Source organism: Pocillopora verrucosa, chromosome 1, assembly GCF_036669915.1.
Source record: "Pocillopora verrucosa isolate sample1 chromosome 1, ASM3666991v2, whole genome shotgun sequence".
Lineage (NCBI taxonomy): Eukaryota > Metazoa > Cnidaria > Anthozoa > Scleractinia > Pocilloporidae > Pocillopora > Pocillopora verrucosa.
In genome coordinates, this window is record NC_089312.1 from 19,443,248 (window position 1) to 19,462,324 (window position 19,077).

Below are 19,077 nucleotides of genomic sequence, written 5' to 3' on the forward strand. Positions count from 1 at the left end.
TTGTGGGCCAAATTGGCACTAGGCGAAGCATTTTACGTATGTCTAATCTCAAATAAAAACAATTTTTTCTTTAGAATTGTTTCTTGATCACAAATAAAAACAATTTGTTATGAAGTCATAAAGTCATAAAAGGCATTAAGTGACATGGAAAAATTACAGCCACTGCTTCGCCTTCGCTGATAGTTTTCTTTACCTCTGCCACGTTTTATTTCGCTTCTCGTTATAACAATAGTTAATATAGCAAAGATTGTGGGCAATGCTTTCTTGTAATCTTCAATCAAAACACTGTAACGCAACACAACCCAAAGCACGTCCAGCCTCGATTTGGTGCCCAATGCGATCCAAGATGGCGCTGAAGTGAAGGTCCTCCAAAGCTGACATATCAGACATAGTTTCCTGTTTTTAATAACTAGACTGTACCAGGAAGTGAATAGTTTCGGGTAGAAAGAGAGGTATACAGTAAATTTGAGCAACCAAATCTGCTCAGTCACGAGTCATGTCTCTGTTTGGTGAATATCCGTGCACAAATCAATCAGTTGCTCCAAGCTACATCGCGTTCACAACGGCCGCGGTAACTGTTCCCTTGTGCCTGTTTACGGTCCCTGGAAATTTACTCGTCGTGTTAGCAATCTTCATCGATCCAAACAAAGATCTAAAATCGCCTTTCAACTACTTTGTGGCCAGCCTTGCCATTAGCGATCTTTTGATGGGATTCTTCGTCGACCCGACTTCGGTAGTGTATCATGTAATGGAAGGAACTGCTAGAAAAAGACCACCAGCATCCTACCTTCACGTGCCGTTATTCATTTCGTGTACAGCTTCTGTTCTCAGTTTGGCAGCTTTAACACTGGATCGATATTTGGCGATAACGTCTCCGCTAACCTACAGAACACAATTGAATCCTAAGCGAGCGGGTTTTGTGGCGGCTGGCATCTGGGTATTCTCATTAAGTTTCCCTTTCATATACCTTGTTACAGGCTACCTTACATATTCATTTGTCTTTCTCCACACAGTCGTAATTGGCACTCTCTTAGTCATCCTTCTTACGTATCTGAGAATATTTCGTGTGATCAGAGATCAAGTGAAACAATGGGATTCTTTGGATCAGACAAACGTGGACAACCAGGCAAAGAGACAGGCGGCAAGATGGGAACAGAAAGTGACCAAGACCTTTATTATTATACTGACTCTCTTCTTAGCATGCTATCTTCCTGCCTGTATCTGCATTTACATTGTTAACTTATGCAAAGCGTGCAGTTGCACTCTTATACACTGGGCAAGAGATATTCCTGCTCTTTTGATCACGGCTAATTCAGGAGTGAACCCTTTTGTGTATGCCTGGCGGTTTGAAAATTTCAGGAAAGCGTTCGCAAAACTTTTGAGGAACAGAAAGTGCTGTAGAAAACAAATACAAAGAACTTTAACATTTGAAAACATAGCCATGCAGGGAACAGAAAGTAACTAAGGCTGCTACCACAATATTGGCTCTATTTTTTCTGTATCTCCAGTTATACCTCTATTCACTTCAGTGGGTCAGAGATTTTAATTTTATTCTGATCCTCGCCATTTCAGGAGCGAATCTGTTTGTTCGTGCTCAAGTTCCGCAAGGCGTTTTTAAAATTATGAGACGTACAGAAAGTGTTATGGTTATTTGAGGGAAAGAACATTAGAATTTGACACCCTTAAAGGGAATACTTCAAGTTATTTAGAGTAGCAAAGTGTAAACCTGCCTAAAAATACGGCGAAGTTTGAAGATACAATTTTTTTTATCAAGAACGTCTTCTTCTTTGGCTAGGGAATCCCGAGCCTTAAAACTCATCAAGACCTCAAGTTAACAAAGTGGCGAACGAATACAATTTGTATATATTTTAAAATTGTTGACTGTCAATACACAATAATTCCTTGAACAGGGATTAAGACTTTCAACAATTTGTGTTGGTAAAAAGTGTTGACAAACCTATCACGACGCCGACCCCGGAGATTTTGTTGGACTTGGGCACCTAGCATAGTTTAGACTGAAGGAGTACTCCTATTAAGGCTTTCCTCCCCTAAATGAGATGAGGGGAAGGTCTTTGTATATTTTTTTAAGTAAAAATCGCTTTCTAAGAAATGCTATACATGCCCACTAATAGTTTCTTCACATTGGGTCTTATGAGTAACATTGCGTGGCAACGGGTGGAAGTTTTTGAGAGGTATGAAATTCACTCAGTTCTGATACCAAATACACTCAACCAAATCCGCCAATCACAAATGTTATTAAAAAAACCATGGCACTAACTTACCCGAAAGTGACAAAAGAAACAAACGACAATAGACATAGGAAGGGGGACAGGGTATAAAATAACTTCCTCGTGTGCTTGGCAACAACATACGATAGGGATAGAGGTTCCCTTATACTCTACTTTGCTTGATGATTGATGCCCAACCACCTATTAAAAATGCCTTCTAGGGTTGTCCTATACGTAGCTGTTCTATTTAAGAAATGTAAACTGGTTTCCGTGTTTACATAGCCTGATGTAAACACGCGGGAGGTTGGGAGAACACGAGATAAGCGTAGGAAACCACGACGCGAAGCGTAAAATAACTAATGAAAGAGCCTCTTCTTGCAACCAAGGAAAGCGACGTGCTTGTTGTTGTTGTTCATTTGGCTTTTCGGCCGTTTCTTGAATACTGGGAAAATTAAACTCCAAAGAAAAATTAGGAAAATCTTCTTCTTCCATTACTGTACTCAAAACAAACTTAAAGAAACTGAGTTAAATAAATAGCAGGGAGAACTCCGCGAGAAGATTCTGTATGAAAACCGTGTTTACATACGCTCATGTAAAATGGTTTTATGGCCAATCAGAGCGCGCGTACTATTTGAATTATTTTATAATGCTTTTTCTGTTACTTTTCTATTTGTTATTGCTTGCATCAGTCACACCGAACTTGACTCAAGCTGCGAGTCAACGCTGCGTTAACCAGCCTGTTTCAAATTCATGTCGAATATCCCTATTTCACCGTCAATCACAGCACTATGTGTCGGCATTGAAAATCATGTTGTCTTATACGCTTCTTGGTCGTGCTTACCAGTGCAATCGTGATGTTTGAGATGCTTATGTCGTGGTCTAGTAAGTATTCATGCAGTTGTTCGTGGAATATCAAATTTTGTTCTTCCAACTCAACTTCTGGAAGTAGGGTTACCGTATTTACCCGTGTATAATGCGCACTTTTTTTTCCATAAAAACAAGCATCAAAATCGCGGTGCGTATTATAAAAGGATTCTATTGTTTGTCAAGCACGTCCTAATTTGCATACGTTAAAAACGCAACAAAGAAAGTAAAAGTGCACGGATCGGTGGCCTGGGGAGGAGAAAGAGCTTGCTTGTTTACGACTCATTTGAAGCTCACATGACAGATACTGTGAACACTTCCTTCAAACGCGATCTTCCCTTCTCCAGTCGCTCGATGTATCTTTGAACAAACCATTTAGAGATGGAGTCCGAAAGGAGTGGATGGCCGATGGAATTCACGAACTTACTGGACGACAAAAAAAGGCTTCGGAGGAACTGATCTGTTCGTATATTTCGCAAGCGTAGGAAGGCATTCCATCATAAATGATCGCTGCCTCTCTCTGAAGTGTGGGATCACAAACAATTCGAATGGATCACAAGATGAATTGGTTTACAATTCAACTGAGATCACTGATGAACTTGAGGATTCAGTCATCGAAAACCTATTCGAATCGGACTGTGAGTCGGTTTAAAGACACTGAACATTTTACTTAAATCACGCAATTGCAATGCAGTAATTATATTCAAACTACCAGCAGTACTGTGAGTAGAAATAATGTTTATGAACGGCTGTTATGATAATAATTCAAGTTGTGAATTTAGGTATATTAGTAAGGACTTCAAGTTACAACATTTATAAAACGTTTGACTGTTACTGAATAGAAAAGCACGTAAATAGGTGCTCAGTGCGTTCGATATTTGTAGTAGCAACTAGTTAGAAATTTTTGTAAACATATTATTGATGAATTCCCAGCTCTTGTTAATTAAGTGAAAAAATGGAAGTTTTAATTCTTGGTATTTGTCATGAAATCTTTTTTTTCGGAAAAAAAGAGGTCAAAAATTAGGGTGCGTATTATACACAGGCGCGCATTATACACGGGTAAATACGGTAACCAGAATATAAGCATATAACCCATAAGCTTCTGGTTTAACAATTTGGTGACTTCGATCTCTTGCACCCTCTCCACAACCGAAACAACGTCCACTACAGACTACCAGGCTTCATCCAGGCTCCCATAAAATTGCAACACATGCCGCACTATCTTTCGCGAATAGAAATGTTTTAATAACTTTCTTAAACCTATTTACGGACGCAATGTTTGTGATGGAAAACGGAAGATGATTCCACAAAGATATGAGCGGCTGCGTAAAAGGAATGATCGCCAAGCGTAACGAGTGATTTACCCTTACAAGGAGGAAGGCGTAGACCATCATTTGAACGTAGATTATGTCTTCCGGTGTCTCTAACAGAAATAAGGTCGCTTATACAAGCAGGGGAAAGAGCAGGTAATTAAGAGAATTTTAAAAGCAATACGATATCATACAGGCAGCCAGTGTAATGACTTCAGCAGAGGTGCGATGTGACAAAATATGTTCTCCTGGAATATTAGGCACGCAGCTCTGGGCATTCTGGACTCTCTGTAACTCATGTAGATGACATTCGCAAGCTACAAACAAGAGACTGTTACAATAGTCCAGGCAGCTTGAAATAAAAGATGTGTAAGTGTCTCTGCCCAAGTACTTTCTAATTCTTCTAGGTGTTGTAAAGTTGCAAAGAGGATGAAGCACTTCAGAACTAGTCTTCTCGTCGTGATATGATCAATCATAGAAACGTTTGGGTAAAGCCAGACTTTTTAACAGTAGAGTGCGGAGCTACATTTACATAACTAACTTAAACGTGGCCAATATTTAGTATGGAGAGGTGCAGCTTCGTGCCAATCAAAAAAGAGTCAGTTTTAGCCTCAACCAACAGTAGTTTACTGTCACCCGTCTAACACCTGAGCGCCTTAATACAACCGACGCTCGATAACATGCAGAAATGGTAACAAAGTGACCCGTGTCATATGCGGGACTGAAGGGAATTAAAGGTGGGTGTCGTCTGTGTAGCAGTGGACGGATGGAATATAATCTTGAACAACATCTAGTAGCGAGATCGAACAAATGAAGCGGCTCAAAACAGGAGCCTTGAGGGACTCTGCATTTCAATTTAAACTTCCCAGGCTGACGCCCACAAACTCATATCCGCTGATTACGCCCTGATAAATACGATCGCAAACACTTAAACACCCTTCCCCCCAAGTTGTAGCCTGAATGCTTTCAGCAAGATCCTGTAGTCGATAGTATCAATAGTAACACAGAGATGTCGTTTTTAACTTTCGGGAGTACAGTTTCAGTGCTGTGGTTCTCTCTGTAAGCCGATTGCGCAACGGATATAAGTTTGAGTCAACCCTGTAATCATGTATCGAATGAAAAACTGCTTTCTCAGAAAACTTCCATAAGAAAGCCAAAGTTGGAAGATTTTATGCGGCGGCGACAAAATATTAATTTTTTTTAGTGGTAAGGACAATATCTCACCAGTGAGCCCCGGTATCGTTCTTGTCACGAGAACATAAAATTCATATTTTCGAGCAAACGTGTAATTTTCTTTTTTGTAAATGGACAATAAATTAACCTTCGTCGTTTACCACAAAATCTTGCGGCAGCCATCATTCCAAACAACAAACAAACCACGTTCATTCAGCAAAGTTCGAAAAGGCGGAAAAAAGTGCCACTCTGTTCTCGGATGTGGTGATCTTATTGATTCTACGAGTGTTTTAGTTCCCTGTTCTGTCCTGATATCAAGGTGTTTTCATTCTTTGAAGATGTTTGATAAAGTTCGGGCTTATAGACCGTATCATGAAACATCATTATCAAAATTAAAAGCATTGTCTCCGACTCATAGTCTAAGCAAGAAGTAAAATCCAGTGGGCTCGAGTAGGAAGTGAAGTGCAGACTGTGCGATTTTGAGACGCCAATACCACAAAATATTGGCAGCCTTGGGAGAAACTATATTCACGTATCACTAATTCGAGCTTCGTATCTTCCACTCTATCCCATTGTCTGATTGTAATTTAGTTTTAGTAGCGCTGAAAATTTGATTGAGCTTCATGTCTCTGTTCGGTGAATATCCGTGCACTAATCAATCAGTTGCTCCAATCCACATTGCGTTCACGACGGCCGCAGTAACTGTTCCTTTATGTCTGTTTACGGTCGCTGGGAATGTACTCGTCGTGTTGGCAATCTTCATCGATCCAAACAAAGATCTCAAATCACCTTTTAACTACTTTGTGGCCAGCCTTGCCATTAGCGATCTTTTGGTGGGATTCGTCGTCGACCCGACTTCGGTAGTGTATCATGTAATGGAAGGAACTGCGAGAAAAAGACCACCAGCATCCTACCTTCACGTGCCGTTCTTCATTTCGTGTACAGCTTCTGTTCTCAGTTTGGCAGCTTTAACACTGGATCGATATTTGGCGATAACGTCTCCGCTAACCTACAGAACAAAGTTAAATCCTAAGCGAGCAGGTTTTGTGGCGGCTGGCATCTGGTTATTCTCACTAAGTTTCCCTTTCATATACCTTGTCACGGGTTACCTCACATATTCATTTGTCTTCCTCCACACAGTCGTGATTGGCACTCTCTTAATCATCATTCTTACTTATCACAAGATCCTTCGTGTATTAAAAAGTCAAATGGAACAGTGGAATTCTTTGGATCAGACGAACATAGACAATCAGGCGAAGAGACAGACAGCAAGATGGGAACAGAAAGTAACCGAAACCTTTATTATCATACTGGCTTTCTTCTTAGCATGCTATCTTCCTGCCTGTATCTGCATTTACATTGTTAACTTATGCAAAGCATGCAGTTGCACACTTATTCACTGGGCAAGAGATATTCCTTCTCTTTTGATCACGGCTAATTCAGGAGTGAACCCGTTTGTGTATGCCTGGCGGTTTGAAAATTTCAGGAAAGCGTTCGCAAAACTTCTGGGGAACAGAAAGTGCTGTAGAAAACAAAGACAAAGAACTTTAACATTTGACAACATAGCCATGCAGGGAACAGAAAGTAACTAAGGCTGCAATAATACACACAATATTGGCTCTACTCTTGCTGTATCTCCAGTTATACCTCTATTCACTTCAGTGGGTCAGAGATTTTAATTTTATTTTGATCCTCGCCATTTCAGGAGCGAATCCGTTTGTTCGTTTGAACTTGTGTTCAAGTTCCGCAAGGCGTTTTTAAATTATGATACGTACAGAAAGTGTTATGGTTATTTGAGGGAAAGAACATTAGAATTTGACACCCTTAAAGGGAATACTTCAAGTTATTTAGAGTAGTAAAGAGAAAACCTACCAAAAAATACGGCGAAGTCTGAAGATACAATTTTTTTTATCAAGAACGTCTTCTTCTTTGGCTGGGAAATCCCGAGCCTAAAAACTCATCAAGACCTCAAGTTAACAAAGTCGCGAGCGAATACAATTTGTATATATTTTAAAATTGTTGACTGCCAATACACAATAATTCGTTGAACAGGGATTAAGACTTCCAACAATTTGTGTTGGTAAAAAGTGTTGACAAACCTATCACGACGCCGACCCTGGCGATTTTGTTGGACTTGGGCACCTAGCATAGTTTAGACTGAAGGAGTACTCCTATTAAGGCTTTCCTCCCCTAAATGAGATGAGGGGAAGGTCTTTGTATATTTCTTTAAGTAAAGATCGCTTTTTAAGAAATGCAATATTGTCACTAATATTTTCTTCAGAGTGGGTATTATGGGTAACATTGTGTGGCAACAGGTGGAAGTTTTTGAGGGGTATGAAATTCACTCAGTTCTAAGTACTTCACTTCTGACATCAAATACACTCAACTAAATCCGCCAATCTCAAATGGCAACCATGGCACTAACTTACCCAAGAAAACTGAGAAAAAGTGTTTATAAAGAAACAAACGACAATAGACATAAGATGGGGGACAGGGTATAAAATAACTTCCTCGTGTGGTTGGCAACAACATACGATAAGGATAGAGGTTCCCTTATAGTCTACTTTGCTTGATGATTGATGCCCAACCACCTATTAAAAATGCCTTCTAGGGCTGTCCTATGCGTAGCTGTTATATCGCTTTTTCTGTTGCTTTTTTATTTGTTATTGCTTGCATCGGTCACACCGAACTTGACTTAAGCTGCGAGTCAACGCTGCGTTAACCAGCCTGTTTCAAATTCATGTCGAATATCCCTATTTCACCGTCAATCACAGCACTATGTGTCGGCATTGAAAATCATGTTGTCTTATACGCTTCTTGGTCGTGCTTCCCAGTGCAATCGTGATGTTTGAGATGCTTATGTCGTGGTCTAGTAAGTAATTATGCAGTTGTTCGTGGAATATTAAATTTTGTTCTTCCAACTCAACTTCTGGAAGTAGGGTTAACCAGAATATAAGCACGCTGCAGAACTAGTCTTCTAGTAGTGATATGATCAATCATAGAAAGGTTTGGGTCAAGCCAGACTTTAACAGGAGAGTACGGGGTTACATTTACATTACCAACTTAGACGTGGCCAATATTTAGTATGGAGAGGTGCAGCTTCGTGCCAATCAAAAGAAACTCAGTTTTAGCCTCATCCAACAGTAGTTCATTGTCACCCATCCAACACCTGATCGCCTTAATACAACGCTCGATAACATGCAGCGATGGTATCCAAGTGACCCGTGTCATACGCGGGGCTGAAGGAGAATGAAAGGTGGGTGTCGTCTGTGTAGCAGTGGACAGATGGAATATAATCTTGAACAACATCTAGTGGCGAGATCGAACAAATGAATTATCTCAAGAAAGGAGCCTTGAGGAACTCCGCATTTTAATTGAAACTCCTCAGGCTGACACCCACGAGCTGATATCCGCTGAGTACGCCCAGATAAATACGATCGCAACCACTTAAATACCCTGTCCCCAAGTCGCACCTTGTTGAGTGCCTTCAGCAAAATACTGTAGTCGACAGTATCAATTGTAGCACAAAGATGTCGTTGTTAACTTTCAGGAGAGCAGTTTTAGTGTTGTGGTTCTCCCTGTCAGCCGATTGCGCAGTCGGATATAAGTTCGTGTCAACCATGTGATCATGTATCGGATGAAAAACATCTTTCTAGAAAACTTCGATGAGAAAGCCAAACTTAGAGGATATTATGCGGCGGCGACAAAATATCAATTTTAAAGTGGTAAGGACAATATCTCACGAGTGAGCCCAAGTATCGCTCTTGCTACGAACATAAAATTCATATCTTCGAGCTAACGTGTAATTTTCTTTTTTGTATACGGACAATAAATTCATCGTTGTCGTTTACCACAAAATCTTTGCGGCGGCCATTATTCCAAACAACGAACAAACCACGTTCATTCAGCAAAGTTTGAAAAGGCGGAAATCGTGTCGTCATCACTTAATATGCCCATTCGTGTTTTATACGAAAAAAGTGCCACTCTGTTCCCGGATGTAGTGATTGTATTGATTCTACGAGTGTTTTAGTTCCCTATCAAAGTGTTTTCATTCTTTGAAGATGTTTGATAAAGTTCGGGCTTATAGACCGTATCATAAAACATCATTATCAAAATTAAAAACATTGTCTCCGACTCATAGTCTAAGCAAGAAGTAAAATCCAGTGGGCTCGAATTGAAAGTGAAGTACAGACTGTGCGATTTTGAGACGCCAATACCACAAAATATTGGCGGACTTAGGAGGAACTGTTTTTACGTATTACTAATTCGAGCTTCGTATCTTCCATTCAATCCCATCGTCTGATTGTAATTTAGTTTTAGTAGCGCTGAAAATTTGATTGAGCTTCATGTCTCTGTTCGGTGAATATCCGTGCACAAATCAATCAGTTGCTCCAATCTACATCTCGTTTACTACGGCCACGATATGTGTTCCGCTGTGTCTATTTACCATCGCCGGAAATTTACTCGTCGTGTTAGCAATCTTCATCGATCCAAACAAAGATCTCAAATCACCTTTTAACTACTTTGTGGCCAACCTTGCCATTAGCGATCTTTTGGTGGGATTCGTCGTCGACCCGACTACGGTGGTGTACCATGTAATGGAAGGAGTTGAGAGGAAACTGCCACCTTTACCCTACATTCACATACCGTACTTCATTTCGTGTACAGCTTCTGTTCTCAGTTTGGCAGCTTTAACACTGGATCGATATTTGGCGATAGCTTCTCCGCTATTCTACAGAACACAGCTGAATCCTAAGCGAGCAAGTTTTGTGGCGGCTAGCATCTGGTTATTTTCACTAAGTTTTCCTTTCATATACCTTGTCACGGGCTACCTCACATATTCATTCGTCTTCCTCCACACAGTCGTAATTGGCACTCTCTTAGTCATCATTCTTACTTATTACAAGATTCTCCGTGTATTAAAAAATCAAATGGAACAATGGAATTCTTCGGATCAGACGAACGCGAACAATCAGGCGAACAGACAGGCAGCAAGATGGGAACAGAAAGTAACCGAAACTTTTATTATCATATTGGCTCTCTTCTTAGCATGCTATCTGCCTTCCTGTATTTGCATTTACATTATTAACTTATGCAAAGTTTGCAGTTGCACACTTATTCACTGGGCAAGAGATATTCCTCTCCTACTGATCTTAGTCAATTCAGGAGTGAACCCGTTTGTGTATGCCTGGCGATTTGAAAATTTCAGGAAAGCGTTCGTAGGACTTTTGAGGGACAGAAAGCGTTCTCGACGAGAAAGCCAAATAACTTTAGCATTCGACAACATGACGATGGATAATTGACATAGAGCAGTAACTGGTAAAATGCTTCAAAGGGATGGGACACGAAATTAACTTTGCCTGTTATCATTATGTTGGCTTTCATCGTACTGTATCCTCAATTGTGCCCTTGTATAATAGGTCAGAGATCGTCTTCTTATTTTGGTCCTCGCTATTTCTGCATTGAATCCGTTTGTCTGTGCTAAGGTCTGGAATAGCATTTTAGAATTTTCTGACGAAGAGAAAGTGCAATGTTTATTTTGGGGGAAGAACATGGGAACTTGAAATTTTTGAAGGGAATACCGCAAGTTATTACGAGTAGAAATTGTAAACATTTCGCGGAATACCACGAAATTCAAACAGTGTAACATGGGGGTATGCTTTCAGCTTTTTGTTCATTAATTTACATATTTTAACTAATTAAACAATGTCTGTAGCTGAAGTAACAATTATTAGACAGATGTGTTCCACTACAATTTGTCTGAGATAAAGAAGGAGTGATCTTGTTTGCTTATACTTTGTGACGAACAATTTTAGGAAACCAGCGTTAGAAAGGGAACGGTTAGCTAACAACGGTCAAAATCTTAAAATTTGTTGCAAGAGTCAAAACAACGATTTCCCTTCCTTGTAAAAACAAAATATTTTCTTGACAACTTACTGCTGGAAAAAGAATGTAATTAAAAATCAAATGAACCTTTTTCGTGTTGATAGTGACAAAAATAGAATAGTCTTTATAAGTGAAATGCTTAGAGTGAAGTTGTTGTAGTCAAACGTCTGACGCTATTCCTAATGCGTTACCTTTCAATTTTTTCAAAACGTTCGTAATCTCACAGTTCTCAAATTAAATGGTTGAACGCTTCCTTTCTTTGACGGTCTCTAAAGCTATTCACAAGTTCACAAGCGGATATAACTGCAAGTCTTTAGAGCGTTGGGTATTTTTGCATCAGTTCAGTTTGATTTAACACTTGATATTGATTGATACCTCTCTGATCTCCACAAGTTGCACAAAATGTAGTTTGTTTGTGTTCAAGTTAGGGTCTGAGAGATCTACGTGGGCAGCTTGTAAATAGTTCCGAACCAACCTCAAACTTTGTCTTAATTGTACTGAAGTGGGGGCGCTTACCGTCAACGTTCCACCAAAACGAGGCACTTACATATTATAACGAGGCGCTATAGTAAACGTTGATAATTAACTTGGTTTTCACTTGCCCGCTGGCACATTCGAACCTAATTTCTTTACCAAATTTTACTGAGAAAGTAATTGAGGTTACATGGGAATGGAACATTGATAAGGATAACTTGTTCCGTTGCCGTAAAACGTACATCGCCGGACTACGAAGAACAAATGTGTCCCAACCTAGTATTGAGTACAACAATTTGCATGTTGACAGAAGGCTGAAGTGTTAATTCGTTTTGTTTGTTTAAGCCTTCGTCTTCAAGTGTCCATAGATAAAGTTAAAAAGAACAAAATCCCTTTTGAACCTTCTGTGAAGACCGTCTTCAGCAACATATTGAAAGTCGTGACGTGAGGGATTATAGCCCCTTGCAGAAGAACTAAATTAATTTAGACGAGAAAGCCATTAATCGTTAATTAGCGGTCAAATTTAATAACATTAAATTCGGACCCTTTTTTGTTACAAACAAGCCCTAAACCGTCAAAGAAGTGTTACCATGGAGACTTAAACAGTGGACGTTTCTTTCTCATTTTGACCCTACCCTCGGGATTACTAGTTACATTAAATAGCTTTAGACTGATTACAAAAGAAGCTTTCAAAGGTTGCAAGTAAATTAAAATAATAGTAGTGGTTCCTCTGTTATTAGTGTGTTAGGCTTTTGTTTTCGGCTTCTTTGACTTCTTTCTCCTTTTGCGCTTGGCCAGCAAGATATTTCTGAATAACATTAGAATAACACTTGAATAGCTTTGTAAAGCGTATGTACAGCTGTGTGGGCAAGTCAATATTTGATCTGGAATAAGTGATCAGCAATAACGATCTAATTTTCATATGAACCGTCTGTTTACTACAAAAGTTTGTATTGACGAATAGCTAAGAAGTGCGTGTATGGCTGTGGGTAAAGGAACGAAGTTTTCTCCACCACATGGTATCACAACCTCTTCTTCACAGATGAACAAAACCGTCATAAGAAAACAAAACAAGTCGAAAGAAGGAAAGAAACTCCAGGAGTTTGAAGTCTTTTCTAAATTCGGGGGTCTCACCTCTAAAGACAAATTTACAAAAACCAGCCTCTTCGGCAATTACGAAAACGCTGCTTTGCCCCGGAGTAAGATTCGCTCAGCCGTGGAAAAACCACCGCGAATTCGCAAAAAGTCACTACACACAGAGGCGCTTGATGCTCGATTATTACAGAGAGAGGAAGAAAACTTAGATTATAAATACGTTTTCGTTGGAGAAACCGACCTTGAAAAATCTACCAGAGAACGTTTATTACGGGAGGTAAAACAACAGAATTGGATTGACAGCGAGAGATCATGTCATTACGAGAGCCCGCCATCGACCCCGAGTATTTTAGGAAGGAAAATGGGTGTCGCAGCACCTCTCCATGGCACGCGCTTGAAAAGTGGAACTTTAATCAGCTTTGCCCCTAGAGTACAATACTGTGATCGATTGGTACACGTAGGCAAGGATGAGTATTCGAAACAGTTCTGTGATGTTCTTGGTCCTGACCTGTGCACTGACTGTACCAAGTCTCAGATGCAACAATTTGTTATCGACGAACACATCCGAAGTTTTCCAGACATTTGTGTTTCGCCATATGTTTTGTGCGTCCCGCAAGAAACCGAAAGAGACCTCAAAACCCCATTCTCCGTCTACAAGGAATGTGACCCACTGCAACGCAGAAGACCTTCACCTGTCTCTTTAACCCACCACCTTCAAGGTCTTAAAACGCGTCCAAATAGTTGCTCTAACGAAAAATCAAGATCACACGACTCTAACTACGCTGCTGATTTCATCCAAAGCGAGAGCCAGAGCAGCAGTTTGCCCTTAGAAGTTCGACTTTGTGCGAGGTCACCAATTTCGTCGATCTGTAGTTCTCGAAGATCAAGTATTACAAGGTTCTTGATCGAATCAAAAAATAACGAATTATGCTCGAAAGGTGAACATTCAGACGAAGACGGAAAAATGGATGTTTTTCAGACCTCACTGCGAGGAAGGATCTCACCTGCGTTTCGCAGTCCCATGGCTGACTATAATGATGGAGACGAGGGCAGTTTCGAAGCTAACTGTTTCAATAAAAGGGGCAGGAAACCTCATTCTTCCTCAGGGCTAAACATAGCAAGATCAAGAAGTTCCATGTGCAAGACTCCCTCTATTGAAAGAACTGGAAAGCTCCGGGAGGTACCTTACTGGAAGATTTTGATACCTGAGCCACCAATGATGGAAGTTGGGCGGATGAATGTCAGCATTTATACTCCAAAGCAAATCCCAGGAATCAAGATTTTTGATGAAAGATTTTTTGAAATTTGATTGTAAGTGAGTTTTTCTATCTACTAACTATACTGAAGAAATTCATAAATTTGGTGTTCTCAGTTTTGAAATTTACGGTGAGCGGGGTCACGAGCTACTTATGAAAATAAAACAATTATATCGAAGTAATTCAATCTGTAGAAGTTATTTAAAAACAAACTGGGTTTTGTTCAAGACGAAAACAATAGATTAAGAATATACCTACTGATGCGTCGAACAATTCAAAGTTTCAACATCCCCCCCGGGCAATTGAACTTTTGAAGATCGGTTTGTTCAAATTCCCGCCCCCGGGGGCAAGAATTGTGTTCAAATGCCCCATCCAATTTCTTTTGCAAAACGCAAAATCAGCGACTGTAACTTTTTACCCCTTGATCAAGCTTCAAAATCTAACCTTGAGGACCTTTTCTTCTGAGCCATTTGCTCGCGAAAGTGAAATATTTACCTTGAACACCTCCATACTAAAAGATATCATACTTGTAATCCACTGGAAAGACTTGAAACTTACGGTTTAACTTCCCCACCCCTGCCAGGAAAGGTTCAAACTCCTCACCCCCCCGGACAAGGACGATGGTCAAATGCCCGTTGCCCTGGGGGATGCTGAAGCTTGGACTTGATCGGCGCACTACAGGCGTACATGAAGAGTTGGCGGATTGCCTATAATCTAACATAAAATAACTCAATCTAACGAGAAAATTTAACTGAGACTTGGCGAAGCACAATGAATGATGAAAGAGTCACACAAAACATCCCTTCCTTTCCAACACGAATTATTGCTAATGAAGAGTTAGCGAGATAAAAATTTCAGGATAAGATCTCTTTGGTGGATATTCGTGGAGCTCCTTGGACTTTATGGTCAGTGGTTGATCTCTGTGGGGATAGTGAGGAAAAATGGAAACTGACTCTAACCGGGCCGCGAGGTAAATAATTAAGGAAAGGAAGCTGAATTTACCAGAATACAGAATGGTAGAATGGTACAATACAAAATGAGCGCATGTGTTTGCGAGTTAAGTAGTATTTCCCGAGCCCCGTCGGAAGCGACGAAAAACACGATCAGTGAGCCATTAAATTCTCCTAAGTGATAAATAATAACAGATCTACTTCACTTAAGATCCAAATTGAAGTTTGAATAATTTAATGCGGCCCCCTTATTGCTCCGCCTTCCGTCCGTATTTTTTTCCCTGTTCTAAAATGTGATAACATCGCACATACTGCGTGTTCTGTTTCCTTTTACGTTGAAATGATAAAAATAACAATAAGACTATTTGAATTGGGCGCCTCTTTAGGCACAACACACAGTGTCTGTGGATGAATAGGATGGTGGGTGCTTGTTTTTATTTGTGTATATGCACTATTAATATACAGCATTGTTCATCAACCTCAAATCACGTGATACTCAAAACGATAGTGGGCTCTGAAGACGTAGTAAATATTCATACTAGATGAAATGTCCCGTCGGGATTAGACGATGACGAATGTTAAATGGCTTCATTAGAATAAACCGTATTACACAATGTGGAAACTTAAGGGAGGTCCCTATTTACTACTTGCGCTGTTGCTGAGAACAAATTCGGCGAATTGTCAGCTTTTTTCCTTGTTTGGCAAAGTGCCAGCTCGAACACAGCGGTCAAAAGTAAGGCATGTGCAAGGGGATCACTTTTTTCCGCCTGTGCACCAATTTCCCGCAAAAAGTTTCGAAGGAAAACATAAGAACTGCTGTCTTACAAAATAAAGCGGTCAAACTTCTGCTCATGTACGAATGTTGCAATGAGTAGGTGGTACGCTTTCAAGTTGTCAGAACCGAGATGTCCTACAGGAGTTACAATCAATCACAAATGTCATCAAGTTACGGTGTTTCACCTTTGGTGAGATGGAACACTCGTGGTTTAGTTAACTTGACATTACTGGAGACGTTTGTCGTATTTGACTTAACGGTTTATATAGTTGTGCACCCTTCCCCTGGAACTAAGGTGGAGGTTGTTCGACAGAACGAAGAAACTAATGGCTTTCTACATAACCCAGCTTCCCTATCGGTTGTTGGAAATCGACACTCGATTGACCGCAACATTTTGTTTTGTTTTCGCAAGTTGCATCAAGACCCCCGTCTACGCTGAAGAAGTAAGGGGTAAAATTTCCGCACAGCCCCATACTACATTATGCATTCAGTTCTTGGATAGAGAAAACAATGACAAAAACAATACATTGCCATTGGGAAAACAGATTTGTTTTACAATAGGATGGGACTATGGGGAAATTTTACCAAGCAAGGAATTCTTAAATACAGAGGCGGACGTAAAAATAGCAAAAGAATAGTCAAGATTATCATCACATCTCTCAGCCTTCATGGACAATTGAGCATTGTCAAGCAATTGAAGTTGCTGTCATGAAATAGGCGAGTTAAGGAAGCCGATTACACGGAGATGTCTAACACCCATACCCCGCGAGCCAAAGCCATCGGCCTACCATTCTGTTTTTGCCGTGCCCAGATGCATGTTTATTAACATTTGAAGCCTGACTAATATCAAGAACAAAGTTAGAGCCGTAGTTGTGCTTGAGGCTGATACGTGTCAGAATGATATGACTGCGTGTGTGATATGATATGACTGCGCACCTCAAAACAGCACAACTAGATGCCATGGTAAACATCGCAAATTCTTCTATCTTTAGGAGAGACAGAAACTGGTCTGGAAGGGATATGAGGAATAACGGTGGTGTTGCAATTTATATACCAAACAACCTCACGGTAGTTAATGTTTATTGCCGGCTCAACCTTGTATGAAGTCATCTGCATAAACTTGCGTCTCCCATCGGGACACCGCTTTTTAGTGTGCGGAATGTGTTACCCACCTAGACACAATTACGCGGAAGAAGATTTAATGAGCTCTAGAACCAACATTGTTGATAATGAATTGGATGAACATCCGCAAACTGTTGTTGTATGCGGCGGCGATTTGAATAAACTGAACATCGATCGGTTAGAAAAATTGACAGGCTGGAATGCGATGGTGGATTTCCCAACAAGATGCCTTTCATGCTTAGATAACTGTCTCTCAAATCTCAAGGAATTTTTTTGGGAAATACTATCCTTACCAAATGCTGACAAAAACCGATCACTGAGTTGTGATTTTACAAGCTGGCAAAAAGCTTTGTCCCAGCCGACATAAAGTTCAGATCCGAGATCAGAGAGAGCAAAGAAAGCACGTTTTATACTTAGCATTAACAAAGGAAGACTTGGGAGATGTTTATCGTGCCACGGATGTTGACCAAGCAGTTAATCAATTCGAGAGAATTAGTAGCGGACATTTAGATAGGTGCATGCCTGTCAGAACGGTATTAATGTTGTCACTCGCATGAACCCAGCGCTCTACCCACTGAGCTAACAAGCCAACCGGGAGCTGGTTATTAAGTTGGTTCCAAAAAAAACCCATTAAGCCTGGAAGGCCAGGCCAGGAATAAAGCAGTCGACATGCTAAAGAGTGCTAAACGAAAGTATTATGTCTCAAAACTTGAGAATAATAAAAACAATGCCAAAGAAATGTGGAAAACAATCAAATCAAATTCTGGATTGAGCAAACAGTCTAAGCGTGTATACAACCTTAAAGTTGGTGGGTATCTCTTAGAGGACAATAAAAAAATTGCTTCCGAGTTTAATTTTCATTTTACATCTATTGCGGATCAGCTTAGGTCTCTACTTCCTCAATTGAATTTTGACATATCTAAACTTCAAAACTTTGTCATCAAAAGAAAGGATGCTAGCATCACTTTCTCCATTCCTCCTATTACAGAGAGCAAGATCATCGATTGTCTCAAGAACATTACCTCAAACAAGGCCAGTGGTATTTATAATATCAGTGCGCGAATGCTGAAATTAGCAGCTCCTATTATTGCTTCGTCCATTGCTAAACTAATTAATTATTCCTTCGTTACATCAGTTTTTCCTCAGCGCTGGAAGACTGCAAAAGTTACTCCGTTATTTAAAGGTGGGGATCCAGAAAACGTAAACAACTATTGTCCGATATCAGTGTTGCCAGTACTTACCAAGGTAATCGAGAGGCATGTACACGACTCACTTTACAGTTATTTGTGTGTCAATAATTTAATTTATTCTAAGCAGTCTGGCTTTCGCAAGCGTCACAGTACTGAAACTGCTCTTATTGGAATTATCGACGAACTGCTGTTTAACCTTGACAGTGATCGCGTGAGTGGTATGATTTTAATTGATTATTGCAAGACTTTCGACATGGTTGATCACTCGATTCTATTGCAAAAACTTCAAGCATATGGGTTTGACAACAAATTGTTGATCTGGTTTCGATCATATCTGAATAAAAGGCGCCAGTTGGTATCCATGGGTAACATAGAATCCCCTACTGCTTGTGTTCGTCATGGCGTACCTCAGGGCTAAATTCTGTGTCCCTCGCTTTTCATCGCCTTTATTAACGATCTTCCGCTATAAAAGTGCTTACCATTACTGGCAAGCGACTTTCTACCAGAATTAACCGTGACATTGCTGTAGTTGTTAATGGAAAACTACGATGGCCCAGGAGGCTCACAGTCCAGTTTTATTTTTTTCACAGTCCAGTTTTATTTTTTGCACAGTCCAGTTTTATTTTTTGCACAGTCCAGTTTTATTTTTTCACAGTCCAGTTTTATTTTTTCACAGTCCAGTTTTATTTTTGCACAGTCCAGTTTTAATTTTTTCACAGTCCAGTTTTATTTTTGCACAGTCCAGTTTTATTTT

General features: G+C 40.1%; 4 protein-coding genes across 4 annotated transcripts; all 4 read left to right on the forward strand.

Moving 5' to 3' along the window:
• The first annotated feature begins 340 nt into the window (after positions 1 to 340).
• On the forward strand, positions 341 to 2,108 carry LOC131788829 (adenosine receptor A1). The gene has a single exon (XM_059105922.2). The coding sequence runs from the start codon at positions 497 to 499 to the stop codon at positions 1,463 to 1,465; it is 969 nt and encodes a 322-aa protein (XP_058961905.2). The 5' UTR covers positions 341 to 496; the 3' UTR covers positions 1,466 to 2,108.
• Positions 2,109 to 6,076: 3,968 nt separating this feature from the next.
• Positions 6,077 to 7,977, forward strand: LOC131788800 (histamine H2 receptor-like). Its single transcript, XM_059105898.2, has one exon. The coding sequence runs from the start codon at positions 6,199 to 6,201 to the stop codon at positions 7,165 to 7,167; it is 969 nt and encodes a 322-aa protein (XP_058961881.1). The 5' UTR covers positions 6,077 to 6,198; the 3' UTR covers positions 7,168 to 7,977.
• Positions 7,978 to 9,838: 1,861 nt separating this feature from the next.
• Positions 9,839 to 11,542, forward strand: LOC131788799 (histamine H2 receptor-like). The gene has a single exon (XM_059105897.2). It carries the CDS (start codon positions 9,922 to 9,924, stop codon positions 10,876 to 10,878), a length of 957 nt encoding a protein of 318 aa, XP_058961880.2. The 5' UTR covers positions 9,839 to 9,921; the 3' UTR covers positions 10,879 to 11,542.
• A 1,372-nt stretch (positions 11,543 to 12,914) lies between these two features.
• LOC131788711 (uncharacterized) lies at positions 12,915 to 14,339 on the forward strand. The gene has a single exon (XM_059105795.2). The coding sequence runs from the start codon at positions 12,915 to 12,917 to the stop codon at positions 14,337 to 14,339; it is 1,425 nt and encodes a 474-aa protein (XP_058961778.2).
• Positions 14,340 to 19,077: the final 4,738 nt, after the last annotated feature.